Genomic DNA, 19,517 nt, shown 5'->3' with positions numbered 1-19,517 from the left:
GATTAATTAAGAGTTGCCAATCCACTACCGTTTTGTTGTTGCAATGGCTAATTACATCCCATTATATTTCCCTTCAACATGGAGTGTGCAGGATTCCATTTTTTCAGCTTCTGTGCCATGTCCCGTACCTGCTGGCTGAAAGTCTTCTCAAAAACCGCATTTTTTGTTTGAATTCTCCCATGATGATGTTACCCTTGTGTTGTATGTAGCAAATCCTGGAATGTCCTGTAGAGGAGACGATGGACCTCCTCTCAGCTCCAGCATCTTCCTCCAGCTGTGGATGCTGCAGCTGGAGATGGTGTTTCTGGTGGCCTGTGCATTTCCCTGAGGGACTGAGTTGCCTCTGGATCCCACAGTGTTACCCCACCAAAGACATTGTTGGAGCCCACAGTTTCAGCTGTAGGTGCATGGCCCTGACATTCCCACAGATTTCCTCCCTGGAGTTATCTCCGTCATGGGTCGCTGCCTGGTGTATTCCCTAATTCCGATTCTATAGTAAGATTATTTTTCAGGTGACTCACTGTAGTGGTTTTAGTTTGTTAATTTAAGATTTCTTTAATGTTGAGATTTTTTAATTAACGAGTTAATTAATGAGTGTGGTGGGTTTTAGTGTTGGCTAATTACTTACGTATTTATTTCTTGTGAGATAGGAAGATAGGATTAGGAGAAAGGTAAAGTAGGCTTAAAATTTTAAAAGGGTATAAAGAAAATTTTATTAACAGTAATTAAAAGAAAAAAGTAGTAAGAATTAAAACAAACACTTTAGAATATTTTTCTTTTATAACTTTTTTTACTGATAATAAAGAAATAAAATTTAAAATTTTTAGTTACTTAATTACTTTTAAAATAGGGTGAGTTTTGTTTTTTTTTTTTCTCATACAAAACTGACAGTCATTAAGTAGCATCCAATTTTGACATCATTCTAGCTTCTTTATCCAGGTCATCGTCCTGGTGTGCAGATCCTTGTGGGATTGTGTCAAGCCCTTCCCTTCATTAACTGATTTGAAGATTGGGTGGAAAAGTTCCCAAGAGAGCAGGATGAGACCAGTATTCCTAATGGGTTGATGTGGTGGGTTGAGCTTGGCCTCATTGGAGTCCCCCACCTGGCCAGGGTTGGAATGTGGGGAGCTGGGATGGCGAACTGGACAGTGAGTTGTGTGCAATGCTGAAAGGGCTGATCCCAAGCGGATACATGTTGGTTGCAAAAATGGTGGAGTGGTGGGTCATCTCCCAGAGACCTTCTGGGTGGTTGCTGATGACCTTTCCCTCCTCCCATGTTAGACAAATGACATAGCCAAAGCAGGGCTAGGAATCTCTGGCCACCAACCACATTCTTCAACTGCCTAAGGAAAATTTAATTGTTTGACAAGGACAGGGTTTTCCTCTCGACCTTCCCTCTGGGGAATCCAGTAAGAGATGTCAGGTATCTCCAGGCTGCTGTAAGGTGAAGACGTAGGGGTAAGGAGGCAAAGAGGAGCTGAGAGGTGGTGGTTGGAGAAAGGGTCCAGCAGGGTAAAGGACCCAGCAGTAATGCTTTCCCGACAGCCTGGGTGGGTAGAAGGGCTCAGGGTGAGGAGCTGCCCCCGCCTCTCCGGGAAGGGAAGGATGTGATGCTTAGGGAAAAGCTAATTCCCCGCGGGTCAGCTCAGTGCTGTAACTGCACGTCCGTACGTGGATTGGGGAGCTCTACACGGCTCCAAATCCATCATTTTCCGCTGGAATTTAACGCTCCCAGGCCCTTTCTGGGAATCACTAACGGGAGTGGGCGCCCCCGGAGCGCTAGGGCCGGAGCCGCCCGCTAGATCGCTCTGCCCTGGGTCTTTCCAGCGAGCGGAAGCGGGGTTGGGGGCGGCATAGGACAGAAGCCGCCGCCACATGGTCGCGCGCACTTCCCCGATCGTGCCCGTTGGGGGTGGGAGCGGCAGCGGAACGGCCAATCCGGGGCGGGGGCTGGGACCCCGGGTCGGCCGGTGAGCAAAGCTAGCTTGGCAGCCATGGGCGACGCAACCAATGGGCGCGCGCTCTTGAGGAAAGGCAGGTGTCGCCACCAATAGGTTTTCGGCGGGGGGCGGTGGCGGGTTGGGGAAAGGCCAATGGGGTCGCTCTCCGTTTAACGGGCGGGCCGGTTGGCGAATTGCGGCGCGAGCGGGCGGGGCGCGCGGGGTGGCTAGCCGGTGCGCGCCGCCATTGTGGCCAGTTCGATCGGTATCGGGAGCGGAGAGCGGAGCTCAGCGAGCCCGGAGCAGGGAGCAGCCCCCCCCCCCCCACGGCCGGCCTCAGTCACCATCACACCGCGGGAGGCGGCGCAAACAGCAGTCACCACCACCGTCCGCACCGAACAGCCGCCGCCATGAGCAGCGAGGCCGAGACCCAGCCGCCCGCCGCCCCCGTCCCCGCGGCGGCTCCCGCCGCCCCCGCCGACTCCAAGCCAAACGGTGGGACCGGGAACGGGGCCAGCGGCCTGGCCTCGGCGGCGCCTCCCGCTGGCGGGGACAAGAAGGTCATCGGTGAGAGCATCTTGGGGTCCCGGAGTGGGGTGGGAAGCCCCGATCCCCTGCCCCTCCCCCGCCATGGCTGAGGGTGGCGCGCGCTCCCTTCCCCCCGAGGGGCGGTGCGCGCCCCCTCCCCGCCCCCGGCTCGTGTCCTCGCTCGCGCGCGCGGCGGCCGTTATTCGCCCCCCTCTCCCTCGCCTCCCCGCGCGCCGCCGGCCCCGCGTGCCGGGTGGGGGCGGGGCGGCGCAAGATGTCCGCCACGCGGGGCCTTTGTGCGCGCGCCCCGCCACGTGCCCCTGACGCGCCGCTCCCTCCCCTCCTTCCCCTCTTCACTCTGCCCCTTCCCGCAGCAACGAAGGTTTTGGGAACAGTGAAATGGTTCAACGTGAGGAACGGTTACGGCTTCATCAACAGGTGAGCGCCCAGACGCGGCGGGCCTTGTCACGGGGAGCCCCGGGGAGGGGGGCGCGGCGCCTTTGCCGCCTCTCGCCCTGCTTGGTAGAAGGAGCTGGTGAGATGCGCCTTTTCTCCACCCCGGGGTTTCTGACCCGCTCGGGGCTTGCCTGGTTGGCTTTTGAGTCCTTTAACCTAGGTAATAAATGCGCTCTCGAAGCGAGTCTGTTCCTACGGCGATGTGTTTTACATTATGGTCCATCCTTTTATCGTGTATTGGGTTTTTTTTTTCCCCTTAAGGATATAAAAGTACACTGGCTGTCAGCACACACAGTATTTGTTTAAACTGCTTCGTGAAGTTCAGTCAATGCAAGCAAAAATTGCTTTCAGCACTTGGTAGTTAAAACACGCTCTAATGAGGACAACCTCAACATGTGGGAAAATGGGCAAAAGGAGCACAGTTCACACAGTCTACTGCCACACTCAAGTGTATGGACTGGTCTCATAGTGCAAGTGTCTAGAAGATTCCTTTTATGATAGTAGTTGATGTGGAAGAATAATTTGAACGCTTTAGGACTTATTTAAGTACCTGAAGTAGGCTTGTCAAGGAGAGGAAGTGCTCTGCAAACAAGTTTCTTAAAAATGGGCAATTCTTGGCCCCATTGGTTGGGGGGGGCTCCCCAGAGTGTTGCCAGAGCTGTTTCCCTTAATTTATGGTACTTAAACTCCCCACTCTCAGAGAATGCAGAATGAGGCTGCATACTGGAAAATCCCCCTTTAGGCCAGCAAGTATAGTGTTATTATTGGAACTATTATTTATGTTTGGTTTAAACACTGCCTTTGTGAACTGCCTGTTACTTTATGAACTAGTCTAAATTGTCTGTCAAGCACCTGAATTGATTTTGTGTCTGCAGCTTTACAAACTTGCCTCCCAGTCTGCCCAGTTTGTATTGTTCATCATGCCATGCTTCAGCTCCCAGTGTTGAGGACTCACCAGTGCTGAGAGCTGTCGTGTCTCTGGCCTTGGAAACGCCTCCCAAGTCCCAGCCACAAACCCCACCTCGAGGGAAGGCTTTTCCTGTTTCCTCAGCAGTGAAAATGTTCTGTGATGTCAGTCAAGCAAGGAAGCAGCAGCAGCTAGTTGAGACATCAGAGTAGCTTCCCCAGTCATTACTTTGGCTGCTGTTTAATCCCTCAGGTTGCTATTTGTAATGAGAAACCCAGCATGATCTCATATTATCGAGAGATTAGAGCCTGGTAACTGAAGGGGAGGACATTTCCTCAGCTCTGGAATCTTTGCCTGGCTGCAGGAACGCTGTGCAGGAGCTCCTGCCCTTGCATGGCTCTGCTTTAGCCAGGTCTGCTTTCAGATAAAATGAGGCTATGGAACTGAAATGAGCTTTGATGTAGGTACATGCTCACTTCAGGTATTTTCTGTGTGTTCTTAATGTTAGAGGTGTGATTCTGTTCCAAAACAGGAGTTTGAATTCTGGGTCTTTGATGGTTGTTTCTTCGGTTGTTTGCCAAAATAACAAGTAGATGTGCAAAAGCTGCTGGCTTGGTCTGTGCCATAACTGGAACTGCACTGTCTGGCGTGGTATTTGGTGCCCTGCTGGACTTGGCATCATCTTAGTCTGCTTGTCTGTTTTCCTTTTTCTAATATATTTTAGTGATAAAAGATGTGAATGGAAGAGTGGCGTAGTGCAAAGATCAGTTAAATTATTTGTTCAGCCTTCAGAATGGGTGTTTCTCTTGTACCCTTCCAAATTTTCTTTGAAAAAGTGATGGCCCTGCTGTTCTATCATCCACACAACAGCATGCTTGCTGCTTCCAGATGTTCTTGCTGGAAAACAGCATTGAGAGTGATGTGGCCAGTGGCATGAGCTGTAAAATGACCTGGTGTGTTTTTCACTTGATTCAGTGAGCTCTGCATGACATCGTTAGTTGTCGAGCCAAAACTCTGATGTCCTCTTGAATGGAAACGGCTTTGCAAATGGATTTTAAAAACAAGTATCTGGTCTGGTTGTCCACAATTCAACCCGGACAAAAGTACGAGGTGTCCATGCTTGTGGATGAGCACTTCCTAGCACTGTTTTTCAGCTGAGCATGAAAGAAGGTGCTCAGCATTTTTACTAAAAGCATGTTACTATTCTCTTGTGAAGGTTTTCGGTATTTTGGACATTGTGTTTTGAAGAAGAGTCTTTCAGCTTTGCCTTTGCAAGGGCTTCTGAGTGCTGCATTCTTGGGGCTTTGGAGAGGAGATCGAAATGGCTCTGCTCCACTGCCTTTTGGCTGCCTTTTCCCAGTAACCTTTGAGGTCTGTAGGCATCAATTTCAAGAGGAAACAAGGGGACTTATTTTGACTTGTGATGTCTGATGGAATAGCTGTAGCTTGGATGGAGTTTCTGGAAGAAGTTTAATTGTCAAATCTCACTTTTTAAAGCCAGGGGTAAGGAGCACCTGGCTTTATCTTACTAAAAACCAGCCCAAGTATTCTGTTACCACTAGCCATGAGCACTCCAGAGCATGTTTTCACACAAGGTTACTTATGTCTTTACCTAGGAAATAGAAGCTACTTTGCTGTTGATTTAGACTGTTCCATGCAATAATGAAACTTAGCACCGTAGTGAGGGTGGGTTGGTGTGGTGGGAGCTGGGATGTCCATGCTTCAGGAGTGGGAGAGATGGCTTGTGCAGCCCTAACCGGTGCAAGGTTGTCTCGATGTTGTACCTCTTCAGAGCAGAAAAGAAGCTTCTGACTGAAGCTGATACTGAGCTGTGGTTGTTCAGGCTCATGGCAGTTGGGAAAGCTCTGCCAGGGTGATGCTGAAGGATAGGTGCTCTTGGGTCCTTATAGATACAGATCTTTTCTGTTTATTGAGAGGGGAGACCAAGGCTTGACCAACTGTGCTGCCTTCACTGACAGCTGGTGTTGCTGTTCCTCAGGTAAGTGAAACATTGAGGCTGCGGGGGTGTCAGGCTACAGTGGCAAGGGCAGAGCTGCTTCCAAAAGCTGCAGTAGCCAGTCTCCTACAGAGCACTGCTGGGAAGGACTGAGTGGTCACTGTCAGGTGTTCAAACATCTCTGGTGATGGGATGTGAAGGGGGGTGTGCAGCAGTGAGAAGGAATGTGCCTTACTGAACATTCAGCATGTGCTTTGCACTTAGTGTAAGCTGATCTCTTTCCTACACACAGTAAGCTAATAGGAACTAGTTAAGAGCAGGTTGAGGAGTAATGCTCAAAGTATGATAGATCTGCATTTTGCCTCTGTGCCAAACAACTGAATTTTTAAATTACTGTGCATTTTATTAATGAAGTTCAATTTTCTGTTGTCCTGCAGGAATGATACCAAGGAAGATGTGTTTGTCCATCAGGTAAGATATCCTTGAAACTGAAACATATTCTGTCTCAGAAATTGCCTAATCCATTTAAGTAGGATTAAAGTTGTTGAAGAGCCTTGCCTTTTCACTGTTACTTGAGCACAAGCAACTGTTTCTTGATTGCATTGCAAGAAGAGCCTGCTTGCACTTTGGGGTTTTGCAAATCAGCTGAGTGGGCTGATGGTGTACAGTGAAGAGAATTGCACTGGATACTAGCATGGGCTTGGAGATAACTGCTTGGAGTCCAGTCATCTTGTGGATTCATACAGTGGTTAAGTAAGCATCTGGAAATAAAGTAAAAGCTTGCAGCAGGGAGAGAAATTAATTAAACTCTTTTTTTTCCTAGGCAGAATTACAGATTTTATTGCTCTAGGCTTTCAGTGAAAGTCTACCAACATTTTAGTATGGGCTTTTCAAAGTAACTGATATGTATCCTTAGATGTATGGCAAATAGGTAAGCCTCTGGAAAATAGACCAAGACTGCACACCACATTTGTGTCTTACTTCATGGAGCAGGTTTGCCTTGGTTTAGTTCTTTGTCTAATTGAGAGGCTGTCATCAGCAATTTGCTTTTTGCCCTTTCTGGCTCAGGATCTCCTTAGTAAGCAGCCCACAAAGAATTCTTAGTGGAGCCTGCTGTACTCTGGCATTTAGGAGTCTTTTGTCTCAAGTTAGGGATATGCCACTCATGTTAACACAAAGGAAGGGAAAAACAATGCCTAGAAAGTTTTTTGGTTTTATCAGCTTCATGCTTGTTCTTTGTGTGAATTACCAGTTTTTAGAGGCACTGGTTTGTGAGAGGTTATACATACCCTGAGAGGGGAGGCTTTCAGACCTGATGGGCAAGTAGGGCCACCTGTAAGTGACCTTCACTTACTGGTTGTGTTATAGGACTTGTCATGTAGCTGGTATCTATGTTACTGAAATAACAGTTTGGTAATGATTTGTTCTAGTGTAGTATTTTTACAATTAAACAGTTACAGGGCTCTAATCGGAAAGAAATCGGGTTGTTTTAGAAGTCTAGCTGTGTGTGCTTTTCTCCATCCCTGTTACATAGCTCAGGTTTCACAGAAAGCTTTGGACTGGCTGCTTGTTGTAATAAGGCTTTCTTTAAAGTTACTGAGACTTGTGGGCATGTTTTTCCATTGATTTTGTACAATTTAGGCAGAAGAAATCTTATCAAATTGTGTGGCAGGTATTTATATTAAAGTTGTTACACTTTTATTGCCCTTCAGTTAAAGTGTTTGATAAGCGGGACATGCGTGAGCACGGTGTGTATTGAGTATTAACTTGTCTGTTGAAAATGTCACCCAGTACTGCAGAGCACCAAAAACTGAAGTCTGTTCTAGTAATGTTGTTTGACAGGTGGCCACTGACACAGAGGATTGTCTGGTGCTGACACCTGGAAGAGACCAATCCTTGTTGTGCAATACATAGCTGGAGTAGATTTATGATTAATTGATTGGACCTGTAGTAGAAACTATGGTTTTGGAAGCCTTGGAGGAGGAGATCTCTTGATACCTGGCCATTTTATGTTTACAGAGTATGGAACGCAGAAGCTGCTGTGTCCTGTGGTGTGTGGGAAATAATGGAGGGCTGGAAATCCAAGAGGGTGATTGGAAAGGCTGTGATATGTTGGTGTATAGGCATCAGAGGAATGTATAACTATCATAGTGATGTTGAATTTTCAACTCCAATTAGGAGTGCTTTAGCCAGTGTGTGGTGTGAGAGTTTTCCTTTTTTTTTTCCAGACTACCTTTTTATCCTGCAGACAGCATGTTGACAGGTGCTTCCAGTTAATGGCAAAGCTGTTGCACATTTCAAATAGCCCAGAGCATAATACAAGTACATTTTATGACTTCCTGGATTTTTCCAATTATTCAATTGCTTTTTCAGAGGTACAGGTCTTTCTCCTAAGATAAAGAAACTGAGTATTTAGTAATCTTAAAAAAAAAAAAAAAATTCTTCCTTTGTATTCTTACACTGTGCCTGCACTGTTGTGTTGTTAGACTGCCATAAAGAAGAATAACCCCAGGAAGTACCTCCGCAGCGTAGGAGATGGAGAGACCGTGGAGTTTGATGTGGTTGAGGGAGAAAAGGTAAACACATCTCTTGGGTGTCAAAGGGCACATGGAAAACTCAGGTTGCAGGCTTTGGTGTGGTGCCTGATGTTTGAGTTGATGCCTGATGACATCCAAGGAGGTGAACGGTTTTTCATTTCTTTACAATGTGGATGTAAATCTTTGCTCAGTATTAGACTGTTATGCTGTAGCTGGTGGGATGGAGACTGTTTCCCTAATGCTATTTCCACTCTTTAGGGTGCGGAGGCAGCCAATGTCACAGGACCTGGTGGAGTTCCAGTGCAGGGCAGTAAATATGCAGCAGATCGTAACCATTACAGACGATATCCACGTCGTAGGGGTCCTCCACGCAACTATCAGCAGAACTACCAGAACAGTGAGAGTGGGGAAAAGAACGAAGGAGCAGAGAACATACCAGAAGGCCAAGCCCAGCAACGCCGTCCCTATCGCAGGCGGCGGTACCCACCTTACTATATGCGTAGGCCCTACGGGCGTCGTCCACAATACACCAACCCTCCCGTACAGGGAGAGATAGTGGAGGTAAAATTCGCCTTACATATGGGCTATGGGCATGCTAAATGGGCTTGGTTGCTTTGGAGCAGAGTGATGGGATTCACCTTTTGACACTTCTTGTAGGTATTCCAAATGATTTTGGTAAGGTTTGGCAGTAGCGTGAAATGAAGTAGCTGAAGGTCTTCATGTTACAGCTTCTAAAAACCAGAATGTTTCAGTTTGTATGATTAAGTGGAGGATTCTCCATCATGTGTGCACCTCTTCCATAGAACTGCTGTCCACCTTGACTGAACTGATGACCTTCCAGCTCCTTTCTCACAGCGCGACAAGCTGTGGATTTAGCACATTTCTGGTTGAGGCTGAGGTGGTCTGTGGCCTGATGTCTTGCAGGGTGCTGACAACCAGGGTGCAGGAGACGGCAGACCAGTCAGGCAAAACATGTACCGGGGTTACAGACCAAGGTTTCGCAGGTATGCTGCAGATCAGCTGCTGGTTTTAGCCTTGTTCAGCAACAGAGCCAGGACATGGTGATGCTCAGGTGCTGCATAGTTAAAGCCTAGCTTGACTTTCAGGGGTCCTCCTCGTCAAAGACAGCCTAGAGAGGATGGAAATGAAGAAGATAAAGAGAACCAAGGGGATGAAACCCAAAGTCAGCAGCCACCTCAACGTCGGTACCGCCGTAATTTCAACTACCGACGCAGACGCCCAGAGAACCCTAAACCACAGGATGGCAAAGAGACGAAGACAGCCGAACCACCAGCTGAGAACACGTCCGCTCCCGAGGCTGAGCAGGGCGGGGCTGAGTAAATACCGGCTTAACATCTCTACCATCATCCGGGTGCGTGACCAGGGGCCTGGGAATGCCATTTGCTGACTTTTTCTTTTGCTGCTTTTTATTTGTGCCTTACAATGTTTGGACTCTTCTTGCTCACGCATACTGTAACTGATCTGTGAGTGTGTCTGCCGAACTGAATTGTGAGGCTTTGTTGCATCAAGGCTGACTAATTATGAGGACTTAGTTAAAAGCTTTAATTGTCATTGATAGAATACTGTTACACTTCAGATCTTGGCTGTGTGTGGCAGTTCAGGTGTACAGCAGTCTCTGCTCACCCAGAAATTCAAGCAGTGCAAATGTAAAGACTTGAAAGTAGTCAGGAGAAGCACGTGCTGGGATTTACCTAGCTCTGTCAGTGCCTGAGCTGAGTCCCTACAGAGAGGCGGATGGCATTGAGACCTCGGCATCCATTTCTACAAAGGTGATGCAGAATTAGCAGGAGTGTCTCAGCTTTTTATCTAATCAAAGTGCTAGGAAAATTGGTAGAAATAGTGGCTTTTGTCAGAGCGCGTGGGAGCTGTGTTGCAGTGCTGAGATGTGGGCTTAGGAGGGTTGTGTGCAGGGCAGAGGCCAGAGGCTGGGTTAGTTGCAAGGGAACCTGTCTGTGATTGGGGCTTGTTTGGTGCTGACTCCTGAGAGACAGTTCTGCTAATTTGGGAATATTTTCATTGCCAGGACTCTACTTGTTCTTCATTTCTTGTCACCCATATGTGTATCCCGTTCGTTTTGTTGCTTGCTTATTACTTGGAGGGCAGGAAAGTGAAAGAAGCATTTAGGCTGTAGTGGGAGCAGTCTGAGTGGTCACATTGATGGGATGGACAGGGGCTAGAGAAGTTGGGCTGAGCAGCTGCAGCCTCTCCCAACTGTGGGACCTTGGGGACTTGATCTGTATGTGCTCTACTGCTTCATGTTCCACTTGCATTCACTCCCTGTCCAGACTGTGCTGCAGTGGTCTCTGTGCACTTTTGGTGAACATTTGTTGTATCCTGGTATTCATCTTTGTGGTCAACACCTCCTGGATGAATTCTTAGAACATGGGCTTCAGAAGAATATCACAATGTCACCTTGGTTCCTCTTGCTGTCTGATAGCATTGGAGAATATTTAGTTTAGTTTCTGTGCTTTGAGCAGTGGCTGAATGTTGGCAGACCCTGGTGGAAGTAGCCCCTCCCCATGACGGGAGAGATCCCTTTGGGTTTAAGTTTACTGACTGCTCTCTTTGGAGAGAGCATTGTTCCTTTGGCAAAGGGTGGCTGGTGTGGTTGTGTAGGGTGGGGCTGACAAGAAGTTGGTGAGGGTTGGGCTGTGAGCTTGTGACAGGCAGCTTAGGGTGAATTCTTGAGTTGCAGGTGAGCCTTGGTACACAAAGCACCCCTGTAACCCTTTGACGCCTGTCTGATCAGCCTTTTTTTTTCTCTTTTTCAGTTTAGTCATCAAAGAAAAGACTTCAAGAAATGAAGAAAATGAAATTCCAGCAATAAGAAATGAACAAAAGAATTGGAACTGAAGACCTTAAGTGCTTGCTTTTTGCTGTTGACCAGATTACTAGAACTATCTGCATTATCTATGCAGCATGGGGTTTTTATTATTTTTACCTAAAGAATTCTCTTTTTGGAAATGATAAACACGTTTTTTAAAAGCCTGGTTTTTCTCAATATACCTTTAAAAGTTTGTAAATTGTTTCATATCTGGTCACGTTGAGATTTTTAAGAACCTCATTTTTAATTTGTATGAAATATACGCCTGATTTTTTCAAGTCAAACTGCAAGCATCTGTTAATAAAGGTCTTAAAGAGTTACCATGTGTGCTTAGGTGTTCTAAAGGTTTTAAGTATTCACAGAAGGTTTGGGAAAAAATTACTGCTTTACTCTTTGGGCATACAGGCTGGTGGCGTAAAGCAGAAAAGTTGAAGTAAAAAAACCAATGAAGGTGCAATTGAGTCACATTGGAGGATGATGGGCAGGCACAGAGGGGTGGGAGTTTCTAGTGCTAGCCCAGTGTTTCCAGGAGCTGTTTGCTGATACAACTTGGCTATGTCCTTGCTGGAATACAGCACTTGCAGACCTGAGGTGGTGTGAAGGTGCTTAAAAAAAAAGGGGGGGGGGGGAACCCTCCCCCCAAAATGGTAAAATCACACACTGGTTTGGGTTGGAGGAATGAGGAACCTTAAAGCTCATCTCATCCCATACCCTGTCAGTGGGGCAGGGACACCTTCCACTTGAATCTTGCAGATTGAGTTGCTCCAATCCCTGTCCAGGCTGGCCTTGAACACTACCAGGGATGGGGCAGCCACAGTTTCTCGGGGCAGCCTGTGCCAGGTTCTAGATAACAAAAAGTCCCAAACTTGTCATTGGGGCCATGCTATAGCACAACTGCTCCATGAGTGCGCTGCAGTGCCAGCTGGGTGCAGAAGCATGGAGATGGAGCTGTGCCTTATGACAAAACTGGCTTTGGCTGCACCCCATTGCCATGGTGAGAACCTGGTGAGTGGGGGCTGCTCCCTCAGCATGGAGCTCACAGGTGTGCCATGATATGACAACACCTGTTAGAACCACTGCAGAGCACCTGCAGGAGGGGGTCACTGTCCAATGGCAGCTTTTGGGGCCTTTCTGCATACTAGTGAGCTCTGTGCTCTGAATAATTTTCCTGTGGGCTCCAGTGTCTCAATCATCCCAGGTGTCCCAATAATCCTAGTGCTCCAGGCTTTGCTCTCTCCACCTGCTAATGTTCCCACCTGCTCATGCCCTGGCTGTGCCATCTGTGAGCATCCTGCCCTCCAGACACAGCTGTTTTGACAGCACAATCTCATCTCTGTTCTTGTCACTCCGTGTTTGGATTTTCTCCTTTCCCATATCCTTGGGGTCCTGGGAAACAGGGACAGACTTGCCCCAGACATTCCCTCTTGCAGAAGTGTGAGAAGCTTCAATTAAAAACAGCTTTGCTGCCTTTTGGCTTCATGTGAGGAGGCAGATGGCTCAAGAAGACCCTTACAGTTCCTCTAGGTTTTGGATGCAGGTGTATGCATCCATTTTGGATGCAGATGCTTTGTAGCCTGGCTGGGCTGCAGGAGTGGGACTGCAAGTCTTCACACCTGTCTGTTTTGGGGACTGATTGTGCCCCTGCAGCACCATCTGCTCGGGCCTGGAGTTTGACCTTCCTCCTCTCAGGGTGACAGTGCCGAGGAGATTCTGCTTGGTTTCCCTGTGCTGCAATGGTGTCTGTGTGCTTAGCTTGGGGTGAGAAAGGGAATGAGGCCACAACCAGCATTCAGTAACTGAGGGTGGTGGGGAATGAGTTGTGGTTTCAGATTCTGGTTTCTTTTCATAATGGTTTACAAATGCTAAAGGTAATTCATTTGGAAAACAGAATTCTCATTTTGTGTGAACTTAAAAACCACACTCTCCTGGTAGAGCATTTCCATCAGGCTTCAGACTGACTCACCTCCTTGTGTCTTGTGTGCATGGCATTGGTGTTCCTTCATGATCCCCCCATGAAAACGTGGATAACTAAGTATTCCAGACTCCTGGTTTTACCCAGTTTTTGAGCACAAGCTTTGTGTCGCCCTGAGTCCGAGCCCTGGGAAGATTTCTAGTGGGGCTGGTGTGGGAGGGCTACCAGCCACATGGAGTCAGTGCTGCTCCGTGTGGAAAAGACTTCCCACTGAATTCCCCCAAACATGGGCTGAGCAATGTCAGAGGAGCTACTCTGCCCTCAGTGTCCTGACAGCTTTCCCGGGGAAGAGGGGCATCTTTCCTTAAAGCAATACTTTTCTGGGATTTATTTTCATGAAACCTGTCTGGAAGTGGGGAAAAAACCCTTCCCTGGCTGACTGCTGCAGTACCTTTGCTTTTAGCAGCCAGCTGGCTGTGTCAGAGCCTGGAAGCAGCTGTAGAAATGTCTCAGTACAGGTGCTAGTGCTTTAATGGGGTCAGACTGGCAGGGAGAGTGTCCCATATCAGGGCTGGGTGTAGGAGGTGCTGCTGGCCATCACACACGGGAATCCATGGCGTACATCTTGCTGATGGCTGTCCGGGTGGCTGTTCGGCCCCAGGGCTGGGGATGCCTCTGGGGTTGACAGCAGCTGCTGGGGGCTACCTGGAAAGAGTTGGGGTTGTGTCGTGGCCGGCAGTTGCAGGGTGACTTGGGACCGCCACAGCATGGGAACATGGCAGGAGAAATTAACTTCGCCAGCAGGGTTAACTTCCACCCCATGGGACCAGGCATAAGGATTGGAGATGTCTGGGGAGGCAGCATCTGCCCAATGTCCCTGGTGGAGGGGCTGTATTTCAACCAGCACATCCCTGCAGCCACTGTCTCAGGCTTTGGCTGATGACAGGGATTCAACTCCAGCACAGCTACTGCTTTGAGTAAACATCAGCACACCTTCACCAGGACCTGGAGGCCCACAGATGTGGATGGATCCCTGCACCCTCTTCATGCCCTTATAGGGTTTATGGGGCACCTCAGTCAGCCCTGTTCTGCCTTGTGTAGCCTTCCCAGCCAAGGGACAGAGGTTGGGCACAGAGGGGTCCCCCTTGGTTAGGCTGGACCCTGCAAGAAGCCTCTGTGCCCTCTGAGCTGGTTCTTTACCCCTTATCCCTGCAGGGCAAAAAGCTACTTGAGATAGGATGGGGTGGAATGAGACAGACTGACCTGTGGAGGCATAGAGGCAGCAGGTCAGCAGGACAGATGCCACAAAGCAGCCCATGGAGCCAGCCATCCCCAGCCAGCACGACCACCCAAAGTCATAGTGGACTCCCAGGAATATATTGTGTGACACCAGCATGGCCCTCTCCACGTAGACGTCCACTGCATACCACACGGAGCCTATGAACCCCAGGATGCCTAGGAGGAATGGGCCTTGTTAAAACGAGCCATACAACACCCCATTCTCCCCAAGCCCCACTGAGGGGGTTACACTAGCTCCCAGCATGCTCCCCAGCTCCCTGTGGGACATGAATCTGCCTGCTCCAAAGCTTTCCCAGCCACACACTCCCAGCGCAGAGTATGACTCCAGCTCCGTAGCACATCTTCAGTTTGGCACATGGATCTTCCTTCAGGAAGGTGATGCAGTCGAGCCCAAGGACCAGTGCAGCCAAAGCCAGGCCAGCCAGGAGATCTGCCATGATCATCAGGGTCCGTGTCACCACGATCTTCACTGGGCAGGGAAGTTAAAAACAACCAGAAACGAGAATGAGGAATTATGAGAGGAACAGGTGTCTCAACTTCAGATTTCTACCCATGTCCTTTTTGAGTCACCCAGCTCACCAGTGGCCATCACACTGGAATCCACCAACCAATCCCATCCGCCATCCCTGCCATGGGCCAAGGGAAGGTGCTCAAAAAGCTCATCAGAAACTTAGTAAGGACTTAAACCTATTATAGACCAGCGCAAGAAACCAAACAACTCAAGGTATACCCATCAGCACCTGGTATGGGGTCACCTGCTCAGGCCATTCTTGAGCAGAAGACACTGCTGCTCACACTGTTTTTTCCTCCAAGTTGTGTAGCAGGTATTTTAAATAGCAAATGTCAATATGCCAGTGAAAAACTAGAGCTAGCATGGATCATATCACCAGCTTTGATGGGACTGTGCCCTGCAAAGCTTGCTTCTCCACAGACCAAGGTGGCAGTCCCCCTTAGTCCATACCACCTACTTTCCTTCTCCACTTCCTGAATCTGTGTTGTTTCATGTCATGACCCAACACAAAGGTTCTCTCTGCAGGGCTTGGTATGCCCTGTGCAGGCCAGAAGAAATGTCCTTACCGTGATGTGACTGCCCCTGAGCTGTGGGCATGAGTCCTTGATCTGTGGGAATGGTCCTTGCTCTGCGGGAATGGTCCTTGCTCTGCCTAGGCTCTACATGCTGGAGCATTTTTGTCGTGAGGTGTCACAGCTTCACAGCATCTTTCCTGCCTGATGACCCCTTGGCAGGTCTAACTGCCAAGTTTCTGCCAAGACCAGGCTATTGGGGCAGGAGATCAAGAGCAGCCCTAGGCTGGTGTGGCTGACTGATAGAGGGCAGCTTGGTGCAATCAAAATCACTTTCCCTCTTCCCTTTCAAGAAGACTCTGAGCTGTGAACTTAATAAATGCCTCCAGGCCAGGTCAGCTTACCTGGGTGGTCAGCCAGAATTGAGTCATATTGGTCGCAGGTCCTGACCCCGTCCTGCATGTTGGTGACACACTCCCTCCAAAGGCCCCGGCATTTGTGACTTACCTGGAAGCAGGAGAAAGGCACTCATGCAAAAAGCACCAGGGTCTCCCTAGCTTCCCATGGATCTCCCAGCCCAGCAGAGCAGATTTCAGGTTCCCACCACTACACCTGGACATGTCTTGGTGACTCGTTGCCCATACCTGCTCTCTGTTTTCTCCTGCTCCATCCCTCTATCTCTATAATTGTCTAATCCTTCAACTCAAAAAGCAGTGGGTTTGTCCCACCATGTCCCTTTTCCAAGCCTGTGGAGACATTGTACAACCTCATGGATGGCAAGGCACCTACCCTTCTCTCAGCTGCTCATCTTCAGGATGATGGTTGCTTTGCTCACCTTAAAGATGGCTACTCTACTCACTTTCCAGGTGATTTCTCTGCTCACCTCCAAGCTGTCATCAGCATTGACCATCCAGCAGTCTGTGCACGTGGCCAGGAGTAGGAACAGTGTTGAGAGAAGAGCAAGCCCGAATGCTGTCACCTGCAGGGCTGCACTCATGGGGAGACCTGCAAGGGCACAGATATGTTCACCAACTCTGCTCTGGCTACTTCCAGACACCCAATCTTACAAGGGCAAAGTGCCACCGAGGCCAGGCATCCTCTGGATACCAAGGAGTCATCTGGGTCCTGTCTCACAGTGCTCACTTGCTGTCAAAATGCTCTAATATCCTCAGCCAAGGTCGGGCCACCAGGTTTACATGTAGAGAGAGCTTTTAGACACACAGTAATTTTGTAGTGGATACATTCCCACACTGGTTCCCTCTCTTCCAAATGGAAGATGCCACCCATCAGTACTTGCTCTTTGGCAATCAAGAGCTGCTGGAAACCACTGTCAAATAACTGCTGATAGGAAAACCTGTGACCTAAGCATGTCACCAGAGAACCTCTAGAGACCTCCATCCCTGCCATATGACTTGGTGGGTACATGCTCTGCCTTTTCTTGCTTTTGTTTTTCACTCCAAGAAAAGCTATGAGATGTTGAACATCCAGGCTGGAGCACAAGCAAGTGTCCCATGGAGGTGTCCTAATATTAAGCAAAAGCCCAAAGACATATCTCCCAATCCCAAGTGGGACAAAGGCTGTTGGGGCATGATGTGGGTGCCCTGAGGAGCTGCCAAGGCACAGAGAAGAAGGGATGGCACCATTTGTTTTCCATCCTAGATGGATGTTTTGCATTCCTAAATGAAGGGACTCTGCAGAGAGGGGAGTTGTGCCCAAGGTATGAACAGGGGACATTGTGTCTGCAAACCATGGGCAGGAATCCTACTTTGTCATGTTTTGCAATCCAAGATGCCAAATATTTTACTGCCTGAAGTTGCAACCACTGCAACAACTCTTTGGACAGGGATTCATACAAATGTAATTAGCAAGACCAGATGAGTTTCTGAGCTACATGGGTTAATTACCATGAAATGATAACACATCATCACCAGGTTTAGTACCTCCAGGCAGAGGCTGCCCACCCTGGCATGGCACAGGCTCCCTGTGGGGCAAAGGTGGGAAGGAAGGTTGTCCTCACACCCAGTGTGCCCCATCTCCCCCCACATCCCCTCTTGGAATGCCACTGGTAGTAAAGGCACCACTGTCCCATCATCTCTGAGCACTTCCATCAGCTTCAGTCCAAGTGGGCAGTCTCTTAGACCCCAATTTACAATAAGTTTTTTAAATTCCCCAGGCTCCCTTCTGAGCTAATTCCCCAGAGCTTTATTTGTTTCTGCTAGAGCCCAGCTGTTTTGGAGCCTATGAAGAAAATCTGTTCAGCCACTTCAGTTATACAATCAAGAAAAAGGAAGAGAAAGAAATTCTTAATGCTGGGAAAAATCAGCTCTAAACCTTGTTAATAATAAAAGGTGTTCATGGAGAGCATTACCTTCACCGCAGTCTCATCCTTGTTGCAGAGAGGTGATGACAGAATCTCTTTGTTGCTGATGATTTGGGAAAAGGGAAGTAGGTCGGGAAGGCTTTTCAGTACTGATGGGATTGGATCCTGACTCATCTAATGGAGTCAGGGATATGCAGCACCAGCTGGAGCTTGTGCTGGGCTATTTAAGGTTTGTCCAAGGTAAGTCAGCTGAGTTTTGTGCTCTGAGACATGATGAGCATCCCTGCAGTTAGAGCAGTCATAGGCTGGGCATGGAGCCTCCCCAAAAATGTCACACGAGGAAACCAGTGGAAACCTGCTGGGAACTCTCCCCATGTGGGGGACTATGTGTCCTGGACAAATAACTGGTTTTTTATTAGACCTTTCAATTACTGCCTAAGAATGAGTGGCCTAAGACATTGGAATGTTGTAAGATCCAGGAGTGATACCTGAGTTCAGAGGGTTGGAAGGGGCCAAAGAAAGGAGCTGGAATGCCAGAGTGATAATGAACCTCTTTGGTTGGTAATTAAGATCTTTCTTTTTTTCCCCATTAAGCAGAAAACAAGTGACAACCACTGCAGCAGTGATGTCTCAGGTACCTGTCTGTCAGCCTCCAAGGAGATGCCATTGAACCTGAGTAGCAGCACCCCAGATGTCTGGCACTTGGAGCTGCCCTAAAAGCTTCAGGTTTGTTCTCTAATCCCCTACTGTTTGGGGATTATACAGGATCTGTGTTACAGCATCCTCTGAGCATCCCAGGGCTCAGCTGCATCTCATGGCTCTGCCACTGCTCACCCCCATCTCTCATTTCCATTTGTGGGTCATAGTTGGGGTGTACTTGGGTTTTTAGGGTGGGTTTGGTTTTTGTTGTGTTTTGGTGGTTTTGTGGTTTTTTTTTTTTTTTTTTCCTCTAGCTAATCCTCTGCAGCATTTCATGGTGGGCATTTTGGCAAAACACTAATCTTGCAAATCCTTCAGCCCTGCAGAGACCTCACCCAGGTGCCTGATGTGTGAGATTCCTGGGGCTTTGAGTTATTCTATTTTCCCAGAATTCTGGCATGTGGTAAGTCTAATTCTTTGGAATGCAGCAGTGAATTAAGGCCAAAAGTGTTCAGAAGGGTTTGTGAACCTTCATTTTCCAATCTTTACAGATCAAGAATTTATGGTTCTTGGACATCTGTGACACATCAAATACTGTGTGACCCCAAGTAATACAAAACTGTACCTCCATGGTCTTGGCAACACCTATAAAATAGGTGTATTTATATTTTCTGCTCCGTCTAAACACTCAGTTTATGATATATCAAACTAATCTGCCTTGTTAATCCCCAACTGAAACCTTTTTCAGGGTGAAAAGAGGCAGGTAGAGGAGCAGAACTAGGAGTAGTCACAGCACAGCTAGTCTGTAGCTGAACAAGGTAAACCTGGCCATAACAAATCCAATTCGGCTGACCTGGCTCATTCTAGAAAAGTAACAAAGACCTCAGCCAACCCTGTTCAAGCTTACATGCAGATACAGCACTGGCCAGAGAGCTGGGTGGGGAGAGAGGTCCCATATAATCAGCTATCTAAGCTGGGAGATTCAAATGCCCTATAAAAAGGGCAGCCATATTAAGCTCAATGCTCTTTGCTGGTGACTCCATGTTGTGTCGTGTGTCTGTCTCCAACCCATGACTCCACATAACAGTGGTCAAATGATTAAGCTCCTTTCCCAGGTTAATGACAGTGAAAATCAAATCTTGGGTTTGTCAATA

The 19,517-nt window shown here is 48.3% G+C and overlaps 2 protein-coding genes across 8 annotated transcripts; one reads left to right on the top strand and one right to left on the bottom strand.

Annotated features, from left to right (window-relative positions):
• The first annotated feature begins 2,169 nt into the window (after positions 1-2,169).
• Positions 2,170-11,490, top strand: YBX1 (Y-box binding protein 1). 4 transcript variants are annotated; one of them, XM_038159626.1, is made up of 8 exons: positions 2,170-2,507; positions 2,843-2,906; positions 6,226-6,259; positions 8,275-8,364; positions 8,584-8,886; positions 9,250-9,329; positions 9,432-9,697; positions 11,123-11,490. In XM_038159626.1, the coding sequence occupies exons 1-7, from the start codon at positions 2,351-2,353 to the stop codon at positions 9,664-9,666; spliced, it is 963 nt and encodes a 320-aa protein (XP_038015554.1). In that variant the 5' UTR covers positions 2,170-2,350; the 3' UTR covers positions 9,667-9,697; positions 11,123-11,490. The 4 variants fall into 4 exon arrangements, with proteins under 4 accessions (XP_038015554.1, XP_038015553.1, XP_038015552.1 ...); XM_038159625.1 differs by having other exon boundaries at positions 11,118-11,490; XM_038159624.1 differs by having other exon boundaries at positions 9,420-9,697.
• LOC119710512 (claudin-16-like) lies at positions 11,295-17,964 on the bottom strand. Of its 4 annotated transcripts, XM_038159631.1 has the most exons (6): positions 17,773-17,958; positions 16,288-16,409; positions 15,809-15,911; positions 14,686-14,850; positions 14,346-14,537; positions 11,295-13,787 (listed from the first exon to the last, which is right to left on the bottom strand). In XM_038159631.1, exons 2-6 carry the CDS (start codon positions 16,399-16,401, stop codon positions 13,648-13,650), a joined length of 714 nt encoding a protein of 237 aa, XP_038015559.1. In that variant the 5' UTR covers positions 16,402-16,409; positions 17,773-17,958; the 3' UTR covers positions 11,295-13,647. The 4 variants fall into 4 exon arrangements, with proteins under 4 accessions (XP_038015559.1, XP_038015555.1, XP_038015557.1 ...); XM_038159627.1 differs by having other exon boundaries at positions 13,645-14,537; positions 17,773-17,961; XM_038159629.1 differs by lacking the exon at positions 15,809-15,911 and having other exon boundaries at positions 13,645-14,537; positions 14,686-14,845; positions 17,773-17,964.
• Between the last annotated feature and the right edge of the window lie 1,553 nt (positions 17,965-19,517).

Source organism: Motacilla alba, chromosome 21, assembly GCF_015832195.1.
Source record: "Motacilla alba alba isolate MOTALB_02 chromosome 21, Motacilla_alba_V1.0_pri, whole genome shotgun sequence".
Classification (NCBI taxonomy): Eukaryota; Metazoa; Chordata; class Aves; order Passeriformes; family Motacillidae; genus Motacilla; species Motacilla alba.
This window is presented reverse-complemented; position numbering and strand designations above follow the sequence as displayed.